The 22293-nt window shown below is 35.3% G+C and overlaps 2 protein-coding genes, 1 long non-coding RNA gene and 1 pseudogene across 3 annotated transcripts; 3 read left to right on the forward strand and 1 right to left on the reverse strand.

The window, feature by feature from the left end:
- The first annotated feature begins 2678 nt into the window (after positions 1-2678).
- Positions 2679-5387, forward strand: LOC105166394 (transmembrane 9 superfamily member 11). The gene is made up of 2 exons (XM_011085735.3): positions 2679-2860; positions 3041-5387. The coding sequence occupies exon 2, from the start codon at positions 3145-3147 to the stop codon at positions 5116-5118; it is 1974 nt and encodes a 657-aa protein (XP_011084037.1). The 5' UTR covers positions 2679-2860; positions 3041-3144; the 3' UTR covers positions 5119-5387.
- A 3367-nt stretch (positions 5388-8754) lies between these two features.
- LOC105166395 (uncharacterized) lies at positions 8755-10968 on the reverse strand (annotated as a pseudogene).
- A 2007-nt stretch (positions 10969-12975) lies between these two features.
- LOC105166396 (uncharacterized) lies at positions 12976-15948 on the forward strand. Its single transcript, XR_002287385.2, has 3 exons — positions 12976-13857; positions 13931-14031; positions 14519-15948. It is a non-coding gene; the product is annotated as an uncharacterized LOC105166396 (long non-coding RNA).
- Positions 15949-20178: 4230 nt separating this feature from the next.
- On the forward strand, positions 20179-20935 carry LOC105166398 (uncharacterized). The gene has a single exon (XM_011085736.3). It carries the CDS (start codon positions 20355-20357, stop codon positions 20706-20708), a length of 354 nt encoding a protein of 117 aa, XP_011084038.1. The 5' UTR covers positions 20179-20354; the 3' UTR covers positions 20709-20935.
- Positions 20936-22293: the final 1358 nt, after the last annotated feature.

The raw sequence follows: 22293 nt of genomic DNA on the forward strand, positions 1-22293 counted from the left end.
TGACATTAATCAACCATATGCATCAGGATATAACATTTCACCAATTTTATTCCCATCATTTAGTGCATATCGTGATAATGAGGAGTCTAGTTCTGCAACATCACCAAGTCAGTTGCATATTAATTCTGGTGGTGATGATAATAATGAACAAAATGAGCATATACAGAATGTGGGTAAGGAAATAAGAAGACCTTGGTGTCAATGCTTCAAATGCAATTGTGGAATGGACGAATATTTTTAATATTTGTATTTTTATTGTAATATTTGTAACAAATTGTAATTATAATGTTTAAATTTATCATTAATAATTTTAATGTATTTTTTTTTTAAAAACCCCGAGTTGTAGTTGTTATCCACAACTCGAGGTCGTGGATGGCATCCACGAGGCTGAATCATGGATGCTATCCACGATTCGGTCTTTATTATTTAAAAAAAAAAAATTACCATCGAGTCATGGACGATGTCCACGACTGTACGGATGATTTTTTTTAAAAAAAAAGTTTGCGTCTGTCCATGACTCGACATAAATTTGTTAACATATTTAAAAAATTATTAATTTTATAATTTTTCTTTTGTTTGATAATAATAAATAATTAACCCATGATATCCTTTATAAATAAAAAATCATGGAAAGTACCGATAAACTACGACTATTCAACTACTATTAATCATTATTTCTACATATTAAGTCAAAACATTCACTACAGATAAAAATTATGATAAATATTTTGATCATAGATAATATCATGATAAATCTTGATTAATCGTAGTTAAATCTAAAACTTTTTAATTAATTTTATCTAATTATAATAGATAATATGATTTTGTCATGATTTCAAACTGTAGCGATTTATAATATAAACAAATAACAATTATTTCTTTTATCGTGAATTCACACGATATAAGAAGAGCATAATAATGTCATTGAAGGGGATATATAAATATTGCAAAATTTTATCTTTAGTGGATGTTTTTGTCACAATGATTATGGTGAATTATTACATAATAACTAATAATTAGTGTCTTAGATTACGGCCCAAATCGTATTTTTTTTGGATTATTATGTAAATATGATTTTTTTTATCCAATTCAAGTTTGTTTGTATAAAATTGATCATATAAAAAATTTGATATATTTATTATATAATTAATTATTTTTCTTGAACTATACATTTATTAAACGATAAGTGTATTATATTTTTCATATTATTAATTCAAAGATTTTTCATAAATCAAGCATGACAAGACGAGTGATAATTATAAAGAGTAGGCAAGTGAGGAGATAGAGTTAGATGTAAGCCGCTATTACTACTCTACGTGACAACCATTACAAGTAAAGAGTACCTGCAGTTGAGTGGTCAAACGGCTTTTGCTGCCATTTTTTTTTAAGGAATAATTACACTCTCTTTCATTAAAACTTGATATAATTATATATAAATTTTCTGTAGTTTGAAAAATTATATTTAGTATACTTGAAATTTATTTCTATCCAACAAATTAGACCCCATTAGTCAAAATTCACAAATTTATTGATATTAACATAAGAATTGAAAAAAATCTATATTTATCCCGATTGGCTTATTACTCATACGTCTTCCCGCGTTAATATATATGTGGAGGTAAATCTTCACGTTATAAGAGTAGTTTAGTTTGAAAAAAAATGTTTGAACTATGATAAGTCAATAATAAGTGAATCGAGGGTATATATCAATTTTCATTCAGCTATTCAGTTAATATCGACAAATTTATTGAATTTTAACTAATGGAGGGACTAATTTGTTAGACGGAAGCAAACTTTAGGAGTGTTAGATGCGATTTTCCAAATCACAGGAAGTTTACATATAATTAAACTAAATCTCATGAGAGGGGAGTATAATTATTCTTTTTTTATTATTTTTTTGAGTGGTTTTGATTTAAATCACCCTTTAACTGTGCAGTTGAGTGATCAAATGCCATTGCCACCCCTATTATTATTATTATTAGGACAAATTACAATAGACTCATTTAAAATGTCATATTTATAAATATTTTTTTGTTGTTTGAAAAATTATAAATACTTCTCTAAAATTATGAACATCTTAAACAAATACTCTTTCATAACAACCCATTATAGGAGATTATTTGTTAGAGGGCTGTTAATTTTAAAAAAAATATTTATAATTTTTCAAACAATAAAAGAATATTTATAATTTAACCAATCTTAAAGGAGTTTATTGTAATTTACCCTTATTATTATTTGTATGCGAAGATCGAATAGTTTCCATTCCAATCACCACTTAACTTTGTAGTTGAGTCGTCAAAATGCCTGTGGTGATGCTTTATTATTATTATTAGAAAGAAATATAATTGATTTGAAATTACAATTAAAGTTTACAGTTGAATAGTCAGGACGTATCTCAAATCAAGTCTAACTCGCCACATAGTAGCCCCATTGCCATCCAATTTATTGTATCACATTAATAAGTGATTAATATAGATATAAAAATATATATTTTAAAAATAAAAAAATAATTAAATTTGAATTAATATTATATATATATATATATATATATATACACACACACAACATATGTACGGGTGTCATACCGACGCTCTATAGGGGTAAAAGTTGATGGTGTGCAACTATCTCGGGAAACATTGTCAAAAATAAAAATAAAAATGAGAAGGGAAAATAGCACATGAAAATTCTTGCAATAAATTCGATCACCGACGCGAAAAATTGATATAAATATGATCTCTCTCTCTTCTTCATTGTCTTATGCTTCTCTTCTCTCTGCTCTCCCTCTTCCTGAGCTCCAATTTCCACATCTAGACGTATTTGCCACTGCTGCTGATATCCCTCTTTCAGAGGGGAAGGTCCGGTAAGATTTCTCGACAATCTGTACGTTGATTACATTTTCATTTTCACCAAGAATCATTTCTTTGCGATTTCGTTCTCTTTTTCCTGTTCCTGCGGTGCATTGTCTTGAATTGTTTTACACATTGTCATATCAACCAAGCCCTCTCGTGACTCATCATAATATTCTGAATTTTGTTTACAGATCTTGATAAAAACTGAAATCCCGCGATATATATTGGTTTTTTCTTGGCATTATCGTTGATTTCCTGATCTGGGCTATCCAGATCTGCCAAGAAAACAGAGAAGATGGAATCTTTTCGCAATGTGAAGATCTGGGCCATGCTTATTTTCATGGCGTTTGTCCAACTAGGCCAGGGGTTTTATCTCCCTGGTAGTTACCCTCACAAGTATGGAATCGGTGATTACTTGAATATGAAGGTCAATTCTTTGACTTCAATTGACACTGAGATTCCCTTTAGCTATTATAGTTTGCCATTTTGCCAGCCGAAAGAGGGTATTAAGGACAGTGCTGAAAATCTTGGTGAGCTCCTTATGGGTGATAGGATTGAGAATTCTCCGTATAGGTTTAAGATGTATACCAATGAGTCCGATATTTTTCTATGCCAAACTAAGCCTTTGTCGGCTGATGAGTTTAAGCTATTGAAAAAGAGGATTGATGAGATGTACCAGGTGAATGTGATTCTAGATAACCTGCCCGCGATTCGGTATACTAAGAAGGATGGTTTTATGTTGAGGTGGACTGGTTACCCGGTCGGTGTGAAGGTGCAGGATGCCTATTATGTGTTCAATCACCTTAAATTCATGGTTCTTGTTCATAAGTATGAGGATAATGTAGCTCGTGTTATGGGTACTGGGGATGCAGCTGAGGTGATCCCTACAATTGGAAATGCGGGATCCAATGTGCCTGGATACATGGTTGTTGGATTTGAGGTGGTGCCTTGTAGTTTCCAGCATAATGCTGACTTGTTGAAGAACTTGAATATGTATGACAAGTATCCAAATCCAATTAACTGCGATCCAGGCATGGTGGCCATGGCTATTAAGGAGAATGAGCCGCTGGCTTTTACGTATGAGGTGACATTTGTGGAGAGCGACATCAAGTGGCCATCAAGGTGGGATGCGTATTTGAAGATGGAGGGATCAAAAGTGCATTGGTTCTCAATTCTCAACTCTCTCATGGTGATCACTTTCTTGGCCGGCATTGTGCTGGTGATCTTTTTGAGGACAGTTAGGCGGGATCTTACTAGATATGAGGAGCTTGACAAGGAAGCTCAAGCCCAGATGAATGAGGAGTTGTCAGGATGGAAACTTGTCGTCGGTGATGTTTTCCGTGCACCTACTAATCCATCACTTCTGTGTGTGATGGTTGGGGATGGAGTACAGATACTTGGAATGGCAGTTGTGACGATTTTGTTTGCTGCCCTCGGGTTTATGTCCCCTGCATCACGGGGGACACTCATAACTGGTATGCTGTTTTTCTACATGATTCTTGGAATTGCAGCTGGTTATGTTGCTGTTCGCTTGTGGAGGACTATACTTGGTGGAGCTAATAAGGGCTGGTTTTCAGTTGCATGGAGAGTTGCTTGTTTCTTCCCCGGTATTTCTTTCCTTATCCTTACCACTTTGAACTTCTTGTTATGGGGTAGTAAGAGCACAGGAGCTATTCCATTTTCATTGTTTGTTGTACTTATTTTGTTGTGGTTCTGTATCTCCGTTCCCCTTACCCTGGTTGGTGGCTTCTTTGGTGCCAGAGCACCTCCTATTGAATATCCTGTCCGAACCAATCAAATTCCCCGTGAAATCCCAGCTCAGAAATATCCATCTTGGCTTTTGGTTCTTGGGGCCGGTACCCTTCCTTTTGGGACACTTTTCATTGAACTCTTCTTCATAATGTCCAGTATCTGGATGGGTCGTGTATACTATGTTTTCGGATTCTTATTAATTGTTCTGATCCTCTTGGTAGTGGTTTGTGCTGAGGTATCCCTTGTTCTAACTTACATGCATCTCTGTGTCGAGGACTGGAGATGGTGGTGGAAATCCTTCTTCGCTTCTGGTTCTGTTGCCATATACATCTTTCTTTACTCCGTCAATTATCTGATATTCGACCTTAAGAGTTTGAGTGGACCGGTATCCGCCACCCTTTACCTTGGTTATTCACTCTTCATGGTTCTTGCAATCATGCTTGCAACGGGCACTGTTGGATTCCTTTCCTCATTTTGGTTCGTGCATTACCTGTTTTCGTCCGTGAAGCTCGATTAGATCCATCTTTTGGCTACTAGAGTTTCATTACTGCTATGAAGCTGCAGCTTTGGAGATCTGTTCTTATTTTTCTTGTTTTTTATGCCATTTTATAGGGAAATGTTGGATAGAAACAAGAATAACCGAATGAAGTATTTTGTTAGATTCTTTGTTAGCTAAAAATCTTTGGATGCTAAACCAACTAGAATTTGCATAGATGGCAGGACATTTATTCGATACGACAATGTTTTGAGACACATTTCTTATGCATTCTTGGTTCTTGATTTTTATTTGATGACGACGCAGTTGATTCATCAGGTCTTCTGTATGATCAATGATATGATTATTTGGTTCTTGAAATGATGTGTGATCTTTGCATTTGTCTCATTCACTGTTAGGTTCAAATAAATGATTTAGGAGGGAATTTCTAAGCAGTTTTGGATAATAAGTTTGAAGGGGGGGGGGGGGGGTAGCAACAACTTAAATCAACTACTTCTTTTCTATTATTATTTTATTATCATGGCGCGTGGCTGCTGTGTGCATATAATAAATTATTTTTTTATATTTTAAAATATATTATATAAAAGTGAAATATAGAAATCAATATATTATATTAAACAAAAAAAAGAAAGGAAGAAAAGAAAATTAATTTATTTGAAAAGTTGAATAAGTTAGTTATCTTATTAGTTATAGGGCATTGTTGGATTTGCTAAAAATTAGTGTTTAAGTGTCATTAAATACTAATAGAAAAATTAAACGTTTAACTCAATAATGCTCCAACTAAGCAATATAATTGTTCATGCATACAAAATAAATAAGTTTGCATGATTTCCAAGAAAAGGTATTTTTTATTAATTAATCATATTTAATTTATATTAATATAAGATAATTTAGCAAATAAAATATAAAAATTTTGAAAATATTAAATATATGAAATCATACATTTTATTAATGTTAAATTATTCAAATTATTTGAGAAATCTAATCGACTTTAGATGTTTAATTTTAAAATAAATTAAAAATGACAAATTTAAATAAAAACTATTATAATAAGGGTAAAGCAGTCCAAACCAGTTAAATTTATTTAAGAAAATGTCAAAGTAAACAAGAGCACCTTTTCTAGCTTTTGGCTCAAAGTGTTGTTTTGAACAGTTTCAAACACATAAAAAACGTATTTTCCAATCTAGAAGTCGAAAAGTATTTTTGAAAAGCTCTCCCAAACAGTCCCATACCTCTACCAAATAGCAAAGTCGGGGAAATTGTTTTTCTAGGCATCCCGAATTATTAGTACAGTCACTAGAAGAATTATAATATATAAAATTATCAAAGGAACTTTTCCATCTTCTAAGGCTATAGTAATGCATCTGTAAAGAGGTTCTGGAGACTGTAAATATGAAAGAATTGCAAAAGATGGAAAATATATGTAATGAAATATTGATTTACTTCACTAAATCAACGTTGAAACATAGTGCATCAGTTATTCGGGATAATTGGATGATTAATTATATTTTGTTATTCGAATAATGAACATTTGGTACCTTGACATATAAATTTTTTATTTTTTTGTTATCAACTTACAATTTCAATTTTACAAAAACTATTTTTCAATACCAAGTTTTTTTTATGGGAAAAACAACACATGCAGTGCACATATGATATTTAAGGGTTATGTGATGTAATATTTTTCACATATGCACATGTGAAGATTTTTTTTCGACAGAAAAATCAACAAAAAAAGGGTCATACATGATAAAGTTCAAATTTCGCAAAGTTGAGATAATAAGATGGAATTTTTTTTTTTTTATGCCAAAGTATAAAAACAGGCATTGTTCATATGGCAAAATGTATTTCAATTTTGGTCACTAAATTATTTTGCCATGGATATCAGTTTTGATTTTCAAGTTTTCTTAAAATAATTAAAGTTAGTCCTATCTGTCAGTTGACCGTTTAAACTAATACAGAGACATGTCATAGACAAAAGAGGAATATGAGGTACCAAAACTGATTTAATGAATAATTTAACGGACCAAAATTGTAATCCTTTGCGGCAGATTCTATGTCTATTATTTTAACGTGATTTTTCGACCGCAGTATTGTCAAAAATCTTGATTTCCAAGTTTTATTAAGTAATCGGAGTAGTTATAACCATTAGTTGATCAAAAGGTCCCTCCAATAGTTTAAATGAGCAACTAACGAAGCAGCGAGACTAATTTTATCATTGTAAGAAAACCTGGTATCAAAATTAAGGAGATTGGGATATGAAGTAACAAAAATGATTTAACGACTAACTTAGAAAATTAAAAGTGAAATTATCCCGATTTAGTAACATATGGATAAATATTCATCCAAATTATATAATGCTGAGAAAAAAAAAAAAAACAATATTTATGTTCCAAATGATAAATCAAATGCTTCAGCAATAATATGCTGCAGAGAATTGAAACCTACACTTCTTTTTTTCTTTTTATTTTTTGTTCTTCTTGGATGAGAAATTATAGGAATTCCCATGAATTCACAAATTTAAAGAAGTCGCGTTTCTGTAACACGAACAACATGCGAAGTTGTCAAGCCTGCTAATAAGCATCCAAGTAAAAACCTAGCTACTCGTAATTCTATTCGTTCTAGAGTTATATTTCATGGGTGTTTATAAATTCAATTTATCTGGTGGGAATAAATTAGAAAAAAGTTATAGATTGTTAGAATATGAAAATTCCGGAGAGGTGTTGAAGCGTGATTTTACTATTTTTAAAGTAAAATTTGTCCGCACTATATGATTATTGTTGGTTAAGCGAACTCACTTTTAGGATATATATATATATATGTACGACGAAATTAATCGAGACTTGCGGAACAACAATTTCAAAAACCTTCTTTCAAGAACAACTCGGAAACTAAATTAATATAAAGTGAGAGAACTTATGAGTATTAAAGTGTATATTATGACACTTGATTTCATCTACATATAAACATATATACTCTGTAATCCAAAAGTAGAGACATTGCAAAAAAAAATACCTTTTCTGATCAGAAGTTTTTGGAAATAACTTTAAAGTTGCAGCTTTCAGTATTTTCATTTCAATAAAAGTCATCTTATTTTGGCAAAATGCTATTTACTATTTGCAACTTCACATAAGAGAGAAAATGAAATATTATTCATTTCGCTGTATAAACTGCACGTGTCCAGTGTCAAGTGTCGAGTGAATTTAAATATTACTTGATATATATGTACAAATTCCCTCATTTTCTTAATTATGTCCTCAAAGTTTCATTTTAAACTTTTAATTGGATAAGTCTTTATTAAGCATTTAAAACTTAATTAGTGTTTTCATGTGGGACATGAAATCTATGGCTATGTTTGGATTTGTAGCTTTCTATTTTTCGAGATAAAATAAAACACACTCAATGTTTGTTTTTGTATTTTTACACCTTATCTGCGTATTTTTATGTTTTTCAACTTTCTATATATATATAGGCACACATATATAGACACATTATACATAATGTTAGCAAACATGCTCAAAACAACGCACATCATGAGCAGGAGCTTAATCTGTAACTTCTGTAACTCGGAGCGTATGTGCAGCTTTCAGCATACTTAACCAAGTCAGCAGGTTGAGGCAGCCGTGTTGTCAGAGCTAAGATACAAACACCTTCTCAGAACGAAAATAAACGTCTTGAGTCGATAAATATATAGTACAAGGGTGGGTTACAAACCGAGTTCATATGCTTTAGCAGCTACATTTGCAGCAATATGAGCAGAGATCTTTCTTATATTGAAAAAGGAGGATAAATGATTCCCTTTTTTTTTTAAAAGCTTCCACCAACATGCGTCTGAGTGATTTCTTTCCATTAAACAGAAAATGGTGGAACAACTCTGTGCCGAGTACAATTACCAGGTTAACACATTTTTCTATCCGTCAACTGTATATTGTTGTTCTGCTAAAACAACCACCTACCAACACAAATAAATTGTGCAGGCATATCGACCAGGTATAACCACCTCTCAATCATATACACCTCAGTTTAGAAGGACAACCCGCATCATATTTGACAAGACTTGGTAAAATCTCAACAAAGCTTCATATAGAAAGCTACAAATAATGGCAAACTACTCCGTAAGGGCAACATGATGACAATCAAGACTCTGTATACTGATCAACCTGCCATTCCAATAAAAGTAGCTCATGCTTTCATTTTGATTGCTGAGGTAGAACGTTGGAACATCTCATGGAAAAACTGTTGCAAACTATTCACTTGGAGTAGGGAGATCAGTCACCATTCCCACAGCATATCAAGTTATTTACCTGAACACGGCATACAACAACAGCACCTTTCTTAACAAAGAGAGGTTTCTTTTTCATAGTTTTTGGATCAATCTGCAGCATCAGTTCAACAATTTAACATTCCTCCACTACTGCATGGATGTGTAGAACAGCCTTGTAACCAGCACAAAAGATTGCATTATCAATTGTGTCCAGAATCTGTAAGCGGGCAACAAACTCAGAAACAGCATGTATTGGTTTTGCAACACAGCATGTATTGGTTTTGCAACACTACACATAACAAAACCAGCTATAATATCCTCCTCCTCAATCCCAGACACCCTTACTCGCAAGTTTTCACCAGGTCCTGCACGCCTTACTTTGTCTTCATCACAGTAGATGCCAAGGACCTTCACAGGTACCTTATTTGGCATGACGAGCAAACTATCACCTTCACGAACACTCCCAGATTCTATTTTTCCCATGACAACAGTTCCCATGTCTTTAAACTTGTCAATAATAGGCATTCTGAATGGACCCTTTAGATCACGCAGTGGAACTTCAATAGCATCAAGCGCTTCAAAAAGGCATGGACCATTCCACCATGGGCATACACTTTTCTCCACTCTGGTTTTCATATTTGTCCCCAGAAGACCAGATATCGGAAGAAACTGAACATCTTTTTTCACATTATAACCTGAAGACTTCAGAAATGATACCATTTTCGACTCAATCTCATTGAATCTTTCTTTTGACCATTTAACAGTTGGCTCATCCATTTTGTTCACAACAACCAGCAGCTTAGAGACTCCCAATGTCTTAGCTAGTTGCACATGTTCACGTGTCTGTCCACCTCTCTCATAACCTGTTTCAAATTCTCCCTTCCGAGCAGAAATTACAAGTACACCTATATCTGAATTGGAGAACACTGCTAAAGCTGAAATATGATGCTTGGAAACTGGTAAAGGCAGGAAGAAGCAGAGCAGAAGAATGAAACCTACTAACATAACGGATAATGTTCATTGTTTGTAAAATGTATTCGCTTGGCTCGGAAAAATTCTCATTTTGGCGACTGAGAATAGAATTCTTGTGGGTCTGGGTACATGATAATGAGCAAAATTGGGATGACCTTTGTGAACCATCTACTCTGGTGAAGAGGAGCTGTTGGGTAGGTGGGCAAGTGGCAGGGAGGGTGGTTGGTGGCCCATGGGAGGAGGGTGGCAGCCAATGAGGACTCCGGCGCGTCCTCCCTTACAATTTTTTCTTCTTGGTCCATGCATAGGGAGCAGAAGCTAATTCGTAGCCCTCCCAATTCGTTCTCAGACCTCGAAGCAGAATTGAGAATACAGAATGATGAAAATTCCAATTCATCCTCCCCACCATCCCTGATTTTTCCACCCGCATGCGAAAAGGATACCTGCAGAGAAAATCATTCTACGGTTTGACTTCTTCCACAACATCTCCATTTCCTCCTCCCCACCATCCCTGACACTGTCGTTATCGGCGAATCACAGCTCAAGATGGTCGAAAGCCGCCGTCTGAGAAAATTGGAGACTGCGACGACCAACAAGGTGAGGAGGCTGATTGTTTCAGCCGCGTATAAAAGAAGTGGCCCTAGACTCTTCAAATACCTTTGACGTGGTTAGAAGGATAACGTGTCTATGATGAGTCAGCAGTCATGATGACGTGACGGTGGTAAGTCAGGAAGAGAGATGACGTGTCAATGGTGACAGCAGAAAGATGACGTTTCTGTGCTGAGTCAGCGACATGGATGACGTGTCACTAGTGAGTCAGCAATGAGCATGACGTGTCATTGGTGAGTCAGCAACAAGGATGATGTGTCTTCGGTGAGTCAGCAGACAGGATGACATGTGCATAGTGAGTCAGCAAACGTGATATCGTGTCCATGATGAGTCAGCAGCTGCGATTACGTGTCCTCAGTGAGTCAGCAGCAGCGATGAAGTGGTCATGGTGGTCAGCAGTCACGATGACGTGGTGATGATGAGTCAGCAGCCGCGATGACGTTTCAGCAAGCAATGTGACGTGTTCTCGGCGAGTCAGCAAAGTCGATGCGTGGCTTTGGTGAGTCAGCAGATTCTATGACGTGTCCGGACGAGTCACCAGAAGGGATGACGTGTCCCTGGTGAGTCACCAGATGCTATGACGAGTACATGGTGAGTCAGCAGTTAGGATGACGTGTCTGGACAAGTCGGCGGATGAGATGACGTGTCCGGACAAGTCGGCGGATAAGATGACGTCTCTTCGTTGAGTCAGCAACGACGATTACGTGTGTGTGTTGAGTCAGCAACCCGATGACGTGTATGGATGAGTCAGCAATGTGATGACGTGTACTGATGAGTCAGCATTGAAGATGACGTGTCAAGGAGAGTCAGCAGCAACGATGACGTGTAAGGATAAGTCAGCGAACCGATGACGTGTACTAATGAGTCAGCAACTAGGATGACGTGTATTGACAAATCAGCAAAGTGATGACGTGTGCTGATGAGTCAGCATTGAGGATGACGTGTCACGGAATTTCAGCAGCAACGATGACGTGTAACGATGAGGCAGCACCTACGATGACGTGTATTGACAAGTCAGCAACTGATATGATGTGTCCAATGTGAGTCAGCAACAGCTATGACGTGTACGTACGAGTCAGCAGACTAGATGACGTGTCTCTGGTGAGTCTGCACCCCGACGACGTGTACCGATGACGTCTCCTTGGTGAGTCAGCGGTTGCGATGACGTGTGGTGAGGGAGTAAGCAGAATGAATGAAGTGTCACTTGTGAGTCAGCAACTGCTATGACGTGTACTGACGTGTCAGAAGCGAGTATGACGTGTCCGTGGTGAGTAAGCAGAGGCGGTGACGTGTACCTCGTGAGTCAGCTGTTGTGTTGACGTGTATGTGGTGAGTCAGCAACTGCGATGACGTGAGCGTGGTGCATCAGCAATGACGATGACGTGAACGGATGAGCCAGCAATGACGATGACGTGTAATAATAAGTCAGCTGCTGTGATGACGTTTGCGTGGTGAGTCAGCAGTGACGATGACGTGTATAGAGTAGTCAGCAGTTGTGAGGACGTGTGCGTGGTGAGTCAGCAATGACGATGACGTGTGTGGGTGAATCAGCAGCAAGGATGACGTGTCTGCGATGAGTCAGCAGCCAGGATGACTTGAGCGTGGTGAGTCAGCAATGACGATGACATTACTTTGGTGAGTCAGCATTCTGGATGACGTGTCGCCTGTGAGTCAGCAAAGTCATTGACATGTTTTTAGTGAGTCAGCAAAGACGATAACGTGTCCGTATGAGTCAGCAAGGACTATGACGTGTTTGGATGAATCAGCAGGAAGTGTTACGTGTCCACAATGAGTCAGCTGCAAAGTTGACGTGTCAAGGGTGAGTCAGCATTCAGGATGATGTGCCATTGGAGAGTCAACAAGAAGGATGACGCGGCTGTGGTGAGTCAGCAGTAAGGATGACGTGTCTAGATGAGTCAGTTGTTAGGATGACGTGTCCGGGTTGAGTCAGCAACAGAGATGACGCGCCTTTGTGTTGACTCAGCATATTATGATGACGTGCCGCAATGACTCAGAATACGGCGTTGGCGTGTAGGGCGGATTCAGCGATGCACTATCACGTGTTACGTGATTCAGTAGAAACGACGGCGTGCAAGGTGACTCAACACGTTCCACCAGGAGAAATCAACTGGTTACCCACTCCGCTCCTCTCTGCCGGCGCAAAGAAGCCATTTCTTCTTCATCTGCTGTATTTCAATCACTTTACTTTTACATCGATTGCTCCACCCCATAATTGCATCCCAATTTCCCCAACTTCAAAACCCTAATTGTCAATTCTCTGTCGCTCAAACAATCGTTAAAGAATAATCATAATCATGTTGTTCCTCCCATCCAAACTCTAACTCTAGTTCCACAGCCTTACCGTTATACAAGAGGGTGGCTGCGTCGGCGCCACCAGAAATCATGGAGCTGCGCGATCGCCTCGACTGGTTGCAGGCTGTTCCTGGGCACGACCCCGTGCTTATTCGAGACACAACAAAGCTCAAGATCTACGAACCCCGCCGGCAACAAAAGCTGGAGACTCCGATTAGACTGTGGCACTAGGGATATCCTTCTGCTTAAACTGTCATAAAAAAGTAATCACTTCTTCCCTCCTCCACTTGACGTGTAAAGTGAAAGTGAAAATGACAAGATGTGGTCCGTGCTGTTATAATGTTTCCGTCCTCTGTTCCAGGTGCCTTCTTCAAGTGCTTGCCAATGTCCTGTTTGTTCAAAAGGAAAAATACTAGGGAAAAGATTGAACTTGTTGAAAAAATATATTATGTTCCTTGGTTTGAATTGCAAATAAATCCAAACCCATCTTTCGTGATAGATAAATGCTGAGGTTTTAGTTTGAGGATTTCGCTAACCATAATGTGTTTGAGCTGCCGGCCAGATATGGCACTACCCATTTGGTCTTCAACGATGATATACAGGTAATGTGTAAGTTGATGCTGATATTGTTTCATGATTCTGCCTATGCTGTAACTATCGATCCTTCTTATGCAGGGGACAGCATCTATCATGCTTGCTGGGCTTGTTGCATCGCTTACGCTGCTTGGCGGTACCTTGGCTGACCACAGATTCTTGTTCTTTGGTGCTGGAGAGAAGTACCTCTCTACTCTTGATTTCTCTTTTTCGTCCTCTAACTTCTAGCGTCTATGGAAGGAGGAATAATTAACATGACATAGAGCGGGCTAACCTGTTGATGATCGGATGAATATCTTAGGCAAATGAGGCACTAATGACTAATAAGTTTGCTTCTCAGAAAGATGAAGATTGAACTCTCCTTCCTATCTCCTTATTTCTTGTAATATCCACTCTAAGACCGAAAATCCATAATAAGTTCCAACCAACTTGGGCAAACGAAAATCTAATAAAAAAATATATGTGGAAAAACACGACCCTTTCCCCTAGATTGACATACCCTCATTTTAGTACTAATAATGACTATTTTCTGCACAACATTGGAAGCTTTGACTGGTCAATTAACACACGAACACTGTCATAAGGGAATGATTTATCCTGTACTTATCCGTTTGTAGTTGTTTGGTTAATGGTCTGTGTTTTTTTTTCTTCAAATGCCTTTCTTTGCAGGGTAAGTGTGTATGAATCATATTGCAGGGAAAAACAGTTGAAGTAGGAAGAGCGCACTTTGAAACAGAAACGACCAGATTTACTATATTGGATGCCCCGGGTCACAAAAGCTATGTACCTAACATGATCAGTGGGGCATCACAAGCAGATATAGGTGTACTTGTAATTTCTGCTCGGAAGGGAGAATTTGAAACAGGTTATGAGAGAGGTGGACAGACACGTGAACATGTGCAACTAGCTAAGACATTGGGAGTCTCTAAGCTGCTGGTTGTTGTGAACAAAATGGATGAGCCAATTTGCTTGTAACAGTTCTACTCATCTACCAGCATGAATCCTTTTCTAGTTGCTACTGGTTAACCCCCCCCCCCCCCCCCAACAAACTTGTAGATTGTTATGCATAATGTTGATTATAATGCTGAGGTACATGCATAGTTTAACGTAGATGAATATGATGGTCCTCATCATGATCATGAAATCCATCTGGGAGTGCTACCTCAGGCTATTGGTATTTTAGCTGTCCTAAAAAATTGGGGCTAGTGCTTATTGGCTTGAACTGTTCCCTTGAGATTAGGTATTGATCCATTTCTAAGTTTTGAAGATTTTACCCTTCATCAAGGGTGCTTTTGAACCTCCTTCAATGGCTATAGATTCTGGCTCTCTTCGAGGCCGCTCCTTCCAATACTGTGTCACGACTGTGCCCTTTGGTCGCCTTCATAAAAATGCTGTTCAGGACATTGTAGAGGATGGAATGATTGGTTCATCTCGATTATGCTCTCAGGGATTCCTTGTAAAGTGGAAGGATCAGCCCCCACTGATGCTACAGGCATACATGAGGATGAGCTTTGTCGAGAGATAAAAACACTGTTGTTTGTATGAATCCAGGAACCATTGTCCAATTACTTTTGATCTGCATTTATTCTGACATGTCAAAGCATGTTTCTGGATGTTGACGGGGAATAATGGTGTCCAGTTTGGCATCCTGTCCTTTATCATTTAACTACCTGTGGAATATCTTTAGATCCTATATGTGTCGACAGCCTCTGCGTTCATTGGATTGCTTTTATTTATTATACTGTAAATTATGGTTTCTGATGTGTAATTGTTGGTAGAGCATCAGGAGTCGTGAGGAAACCTGTGGAGAGTGCTAGGCAGAATGGTCTTCTTGGGCTTGCCCATGGACTTGGACAAGCTTTCCTGGGATTTTTTGTACAGCCAGTGAGTGGAGCATTAGATTTTTTCTCGTTGACTGTTGATGGAATCGGTGCAAGTTTCGTTCTGACAATGTACTACGAGAGTAGTCGGAGAGAGAAGCACTTGGTCAGGTATCTCCTCATGGTTTCATTAAATTCATTTATGACTTTACTACTTTTTATTGCCTTGACATTTTATAAATACAAGGTCATGTGTGTCACATTTTTTAAGGCTTCTAATGGTGCACCCTTCGGACCAAACAATGCAATTTCTTTGAGCTCTATCAGTTTAAATGCCTTCTTTCTCTTGCAAGGTATATATATTTATATATATATAATATAAAACATACATGATTTGACAATAAATAGTAATTTTTGTCTCCCAAAAGTACAACATTAAACATAAAATATTTATATATAAAAATATATGATTTGACAATGAACAGTAATTTTTGTTTTCCAAATCCCAACATCATACCTACACCACTTATTTTAAAATATTTTAAATTACCCCAAAATACAAATCCAAACATATAATATATTTTCAACACACGTTTACTTATCTCTATTTTTCTCTCTCCGACATAAATTAAGTAGTAGTAAAAGTTAAGAGCACCTGAAAATCAAAGTTAAAAGTGAATAAAAGTTGAAATTAAAAGTGTTTTGAAAAAGAACTTAATATTTACAATTTTACAGATAAGTGTAGAAGTTGGTACGGAGTTATTTATAATTTTTGGATTAAATTAATTTAATTTAAGTAGCTCAAAAGCAAAAATTATAAAACAAATACACTCTTTTCAACTTATTCTTTAAGCTAAATTACAGTGGGCTTCCCTGAGGTTTGCTTTAATTATAAATAATCCCTAATTATTTAAAAAATTGTAAAATACCCTCTAAAATTACAAATATGCTAACAAATACTTCTCTAAAATGAGATATTATAAATTTATTAAAGTATTTATAATTTTAGAGAGGTATTTATAATTTTTTAAATTATTCTTCACAAATAAGCTATTAAACACTTGTTTTAGACCTTTGCAAACACTTCCAATATTTTTCATGAGTCATACAAATACAACTTGTAGGCCAATTACCTATTGCCCTCTATTTTATTTCTTCACCTAATACAAGTTTGTTAATAAGATATTAATATTAACCATTTCTTCTCTTTACCAATATTAATATGAAATATTATCCTAATATAACAGTTTCAACTTTTAGATGAAATAATTGTTTAATAAATTTGAGATACTGGTCACTACACGAACATTAGTGAGCTGGTGAAGAAGTTTCAAAACTAAAAAAAAAAGAAAAATAAAAAAAGGATTTTAAATTGGAAAAATTCGATGGACCCTATTAGGGTTTGTATCCACATGGGACAACATCTTAACGTGTAATTGAACGATTGGTAATTTATGTGGGACAAATTTCTATCACTAATATCACACCTTTTTAAAGTTGTAGGGATAATTACATTTCTCTCCCATAAGATTTGGTGTAATAGACCTTCTATGATTTGGGAATTCAATCTAGCACCTCTAAGGTTTGCTTCCGTCTAACAAATAAGGCCCTCGTTAGTCAAAGTTTACTGAATTTTATGATATTAATGAAAAATTGAATGAAAATCACTATTTAATCTTAATTGACTTAAAAATTGATTTCATGGAGGCCAAATAATTTTTTTGGAACTATACTACCATTATAATGGTGAAGATATATATACCACATCACATGCACTAACGCATGAAGACGTATAAGGGTAATTCGATTATAATAAGATTTATTTGACCAGCTATAAGTCAATAATAAATCAATTGGAGTAAATATAAATTTTTTCAATATCAGCAAATTCAATGAATTTTGACTGATGGGAGGACTTATTTATTAAAAAGAAGCAAACATCAGGAGTACTAGTTGTAATTTCTCAAATTATAGAAGATCTATATGTAATTATACCAAATCTCAAGAAAGAAGAGTTTAATTATCCCTAAATTGTGTGCAAAAAAGTAATTGTAGGGGTGCATCAAACCTAATAGTAAACTACAAAATTGCACTTTATAAGAAGTGATTGAGCAACAACGATTTAATTGCATTTATGCAAAACATTCAACCATTTGTTCCGAATGGTCATACTCATATATATTATTCGACTCGTCTACCAGCCCTAGTTATGTATATTATTTCCATAATTGAATAATACACCTTGCTAAACAACGAAAAGTGCTATATGAGTCCCCTTGAATCAACCAAAGAAAGCGCAAAACACAAAACATAGTCGTTTTAGTTTTTATTGTGAAAAACGAGGAAAAATCAATACAGAAAGTAAATTAAAAAGAAACAAATCCTAGAAATTTTCAAAAAAAAAGTGACGTTTTCATCCTCAATAATTAAGCTAGAGAATATCATATTTTACTAAGTAAAATTTATTCGGTTATATTATAACATAGGGGAAATAATATTCTTTTAGCTGGAGCGAAAATTGATATTTTTTTTTTTAGTTTGAGACCATTTTTAGGGAAAAATATAACTACATTTGAAGGAAAAAATATAAATTTTAAAGAAAATTATGACAAAAAACATAGCGATTTCTTTCTTCTCTCACAAAAATTGAATCCTATCATTCCCATATTTTTATAAGTTGAAGCCAAGTAGAAGCAACACAAAAAATCATGTCTTCCACAAATGAATCAATCAGGCCAAATAAAACACTCATATGCTACAATTGAAAGAGGGCATAATTTTTCCTCCAACCAAAAATACTTAACGACAACGTGCTAGGCGTGTGACCTATATTGTTAAATTGTAGATGAAAAAGTGCATGAGGATCAAAAGTGCTAATTTTTATAAGTTATAGAATTAAAAGTGCTAATCCTGTAGTCAATTGGGCCAAAAGTGATATAAACCTAACTTATAGGACTAAAAATGCTATTTCTCCTTATAAATATACATACAATAAGAAAAAAGTACTATTAGTTGTGAAATATATGAAGTGATAATGCTAAATCTTATCAATAATTAATGATGTGTATTTATAATGATTTTACCCCCAATGTTCTTTCCTTGTTTAAGGAGATAAATTGCTTCATTTTGAAAAATATAAGAAATATATTACTGTATTTTTAAAAATATAGAGAGATTAATTGCTATTTTTTTAGGGAGTTTTTTGCTAATTTGTAATACACAATAGGGTTGTTTACATTTCACCCTTAAATATCCTTATATTTGTGTCAAAATTATCATTCCATGATTATAAGTTCATTCCATACCGAACCGGGCCAGAATAGGGTTATGTACATTCTCAAGGGGTCATTCGAGCGTATCTAAATAGATCCTATGTTTACATATGGATCTCTACGTCGTTCCATTCCATTTAGGATTAGGAATAGGCATAATCAGACCTGCTTTTTCCATATCTCTCGTTATTTTTGGGACCCTATTCACCTCTTTGAGCTTCTATTGAATCGAGAAATAAAATAGGTTTGATTGGCCATCTTTTTGATATATACATAAGGCATTCTCCGGATAATTCAAATCGAAGCAATTGGATGTCCAACTCGGGCCTATACGACCGATCAATAGAAATACTCCACCTTTGTCATATATTCCATACATCAGGTTCGTAAAAAGAACAAAATTTTTTATTGTCAATTATGTATGATAAAAAAAAAATCAATTCTAAAAAACCTTCTATTTACTTGCTCTTTTTCTACGAGCTTAGGGGAATCCCTTGTACCGCATTCCTAGTCATAATAGGTAGATTTTTCTTTGAATATGACTATTTTATTTGACTTTATGACTTTACCACCTTTGATAATTTTGACACAATAATATATATAGATATATATACATATACATATACTTTTCTCATGATTGTCAAGTAGTCTTTAACAGGAACAACTAAACACAACTTTTTGTAATTATAAAAGTTTACAAAAATTATATTAAAATAAAATAAAATTTTGCATCACTAAATATATGCTAATTTATTATTAGAATTCGTCTCTAATATTAATTTGTTTCCTTTTCATAGTGATAATCAAAGACAATACCGCATAGATACAAATAATATGATAAATATAGTACAATTATCGTATGATCAGTATACAGTTTAAATATAATTTGTTTGTGATGTGATGTGGGTATAATTTAAGTGAAAATATATTTGTCGTGTGATTGATGTATAATTTTAAAAAAAATAATCAATTATATAACAAGTGTATCATATTTACTATATTATTAATCTGGTTCAATCAATTAATTTGGGTAATTATATTTCAGATAAATGTAAAAAAAATCAACATCCTATATTTAACTTGATAGGTTAAATCAAATCACAAGGGAAGGGAGGCCCCACAAAGTGCACTAGGTCTAGGAGTCCCCCACATGTCTCTCCCCATCACAACGATAATACCGCTCTCATAACAAACCATTCATTGTCACGCCTCTTTTTTCCTTTTTCTCATATATAACCCATCCAATGCCATTCATTGAACACAAGCCATCAATCCCACCTACACACACTCCCACTCGCAAAGAAGCCATAGGCACGACAAAGCCTTCATATTCCGATCGGAACCATCAGAACGTCGTCTTGTCGACTTCTGTATAAGAAGAGTGATCAATCACACGACAACGACGCTATCGATATGGCAACGGGTGCAGCTGGAGGCGCCATGTTCGAAGGCTGCATTTCGGGGGCCGACATGGGCATCCAACGACGCCCCTACCACAAGAACTGCAAGTGCGCCTTGCACAAGGCCCGCGGACGCTGCCCCCACTCGCCCCGCAACAACAACGTATCTTACCCTATCCGGAGGTCGTGGAGCGAGGGTTGCCTGGCGTTGATGAGCCCGACGTCCACGACGGGCTCCACCTCGCCCTGCCCCTCCTCCCCCACCGTCGCGGCCGCCCCGGAGCTGACCAGGGCCCAAACGCAGCTGGTTTTGTGGAAAGAGGAGGATGAAGAGGGCGAGGAGGGTCCATATTTTAATAAGGTTTAATTTCTTTTTTTTTTTTTTTGTTTCATTTGAATTTCATGGGAATTTGATCAAGTTTTTAGTTCTTTCTTTGTTTTTTCTTTTTGGGGTTTCTTGTCATGATTTTTAGGGCGATAGAGATTAATTTTGGGGGACCAAAATTAATGTTGTGGTTGGTTTTTGATGCATGGATGGGGACGAGAAATGTGACAATCTGAACTTGTAATCCCGATCAGTGTTGTGCCTGTCCATGTATTTTCCTGTCCTTTTCTTTTACGTTTTTAACACTATATAAACATTGGTATAATACAACACTCTTTCACCCCCAAGAAAAAAACACGTTTTCTGTTTCTCGCTCTCAGAGTTGTTGTACGTGATTGATTAATTCTATTGATTTATTACTGAATTGGACGAAGTGATTAATTAATGGATTGCCCATTTTTCTGGTAATCATCACAAGTCGTCGTTCATTAATTTCCCAGCAATATTCGGATTTTTTGCAGTACCATATTTGATGATTTCACAATGCGAATTTGTTCGTGTTTGGATCATGAGTTTTTAAGTCTATTTTAGAATTGTTTGGGAAATTTTTACAAAAAAAAAGCTTATTACACTTTAAAAAAAATTACTTTTGCCTACAGTTTTAATGGCTATGACTAAAAATCCATAATAAAAATATCAATTATTAAACATGGTTTGTGAAAATTTAGCTTATCGATCATGAAAAATATTCATTGCCGTGGTTATGAGCCATGGCATATATTGTTGTCATGACTTCTAGCCATGATATAATGTTCTAGTCATGCTCGCAAAAATTACAGCCAACAACTATTACGTGGTCGTGATGAATAATTATTTACAATAATTATTTATTTCTAATCATATAATTAGTTATGGTTAAATGTTATATTTCTTCTGGTCTAACATCAAAATATAAAGACGTTATAAGCTCAGAGTAAGAATGGAGTTCTAAACGAACAACTTCAAGTTCGATCATATTAATCATAAAATTGTCGTTATTAATATTTTATCAATTTCATAACTTATTTTTCAAAATGTTTCAAAAATTTATTTTTAAAATAAAATAAAATATTTAAATTTTAAAAATTATTTTATAAAATGTATAAATTTAGCCAAACACTTTAAAGGTAGTGTAGTAAGAATTAAATAGAAATAATAAAGGGCCAATTTAGTGTCTTCAGATGCGAGTTTCACGGATGAACTATAATATTAATATTATATATATATATATATAAATATTTGATCTCAACCGTCCAATAATAAAAGTGATAAGCCAGCTACGTACCTAAGGTCCTAAACCATAAACAGATCAGCTATGCAACATATTGCTCTGTAAAGTAATGTCACAGGACTAACAATAAATCTACATTCATTCATCACATTTTGTTAAATATTTATGTAGACCAGAAAATTATTATCCTTTTCCAACCATATCATATCATTATAATTAATTTAAATGAGTTTGTGAATAATATAATTAATCATATAACTCTCATATATATCAACATATCATTTTACGATTTGATTATATATTTTCCGTTGAAAATTTACAATTGGTTATATTTTAATTGATCTAAACTAAAAATCG

The sequence above is a fragment of the Sesamum indicum genome, linkage group LG7 (genome assembly GCF_026168435.1).
Source record: "Sesamum indicum cultivar Baizhima isolate 11 linkage group LG7, ASM2616843v1, whole genome shotgun sequence".
In the NCBI taxonomy this organism is placed as follows: Eukaryota; Viridiplantae; Streptophyta; class Magnoliopsida; order Lamiales; family Pedaliaceae; genus Sesamum; species Sesamum indicum.

Excerpts from the sequence above, each read along its gene's own strand:
- LOC105166398 (XM_011085736.3), top strand. The coding sequence starts at position 20,355 with ATGGCAACGGGTGCAGCTGGAGGCGCCATGTTCGAAGGCTGCATTTCG.
- LOC105166394 (XM_011085735.3), top strand. The coding sequence starts at position 3,145 with ATGGAATCTTTTCGCAATGTGAAGATCTGGGCCATGCTTATTTTCATG.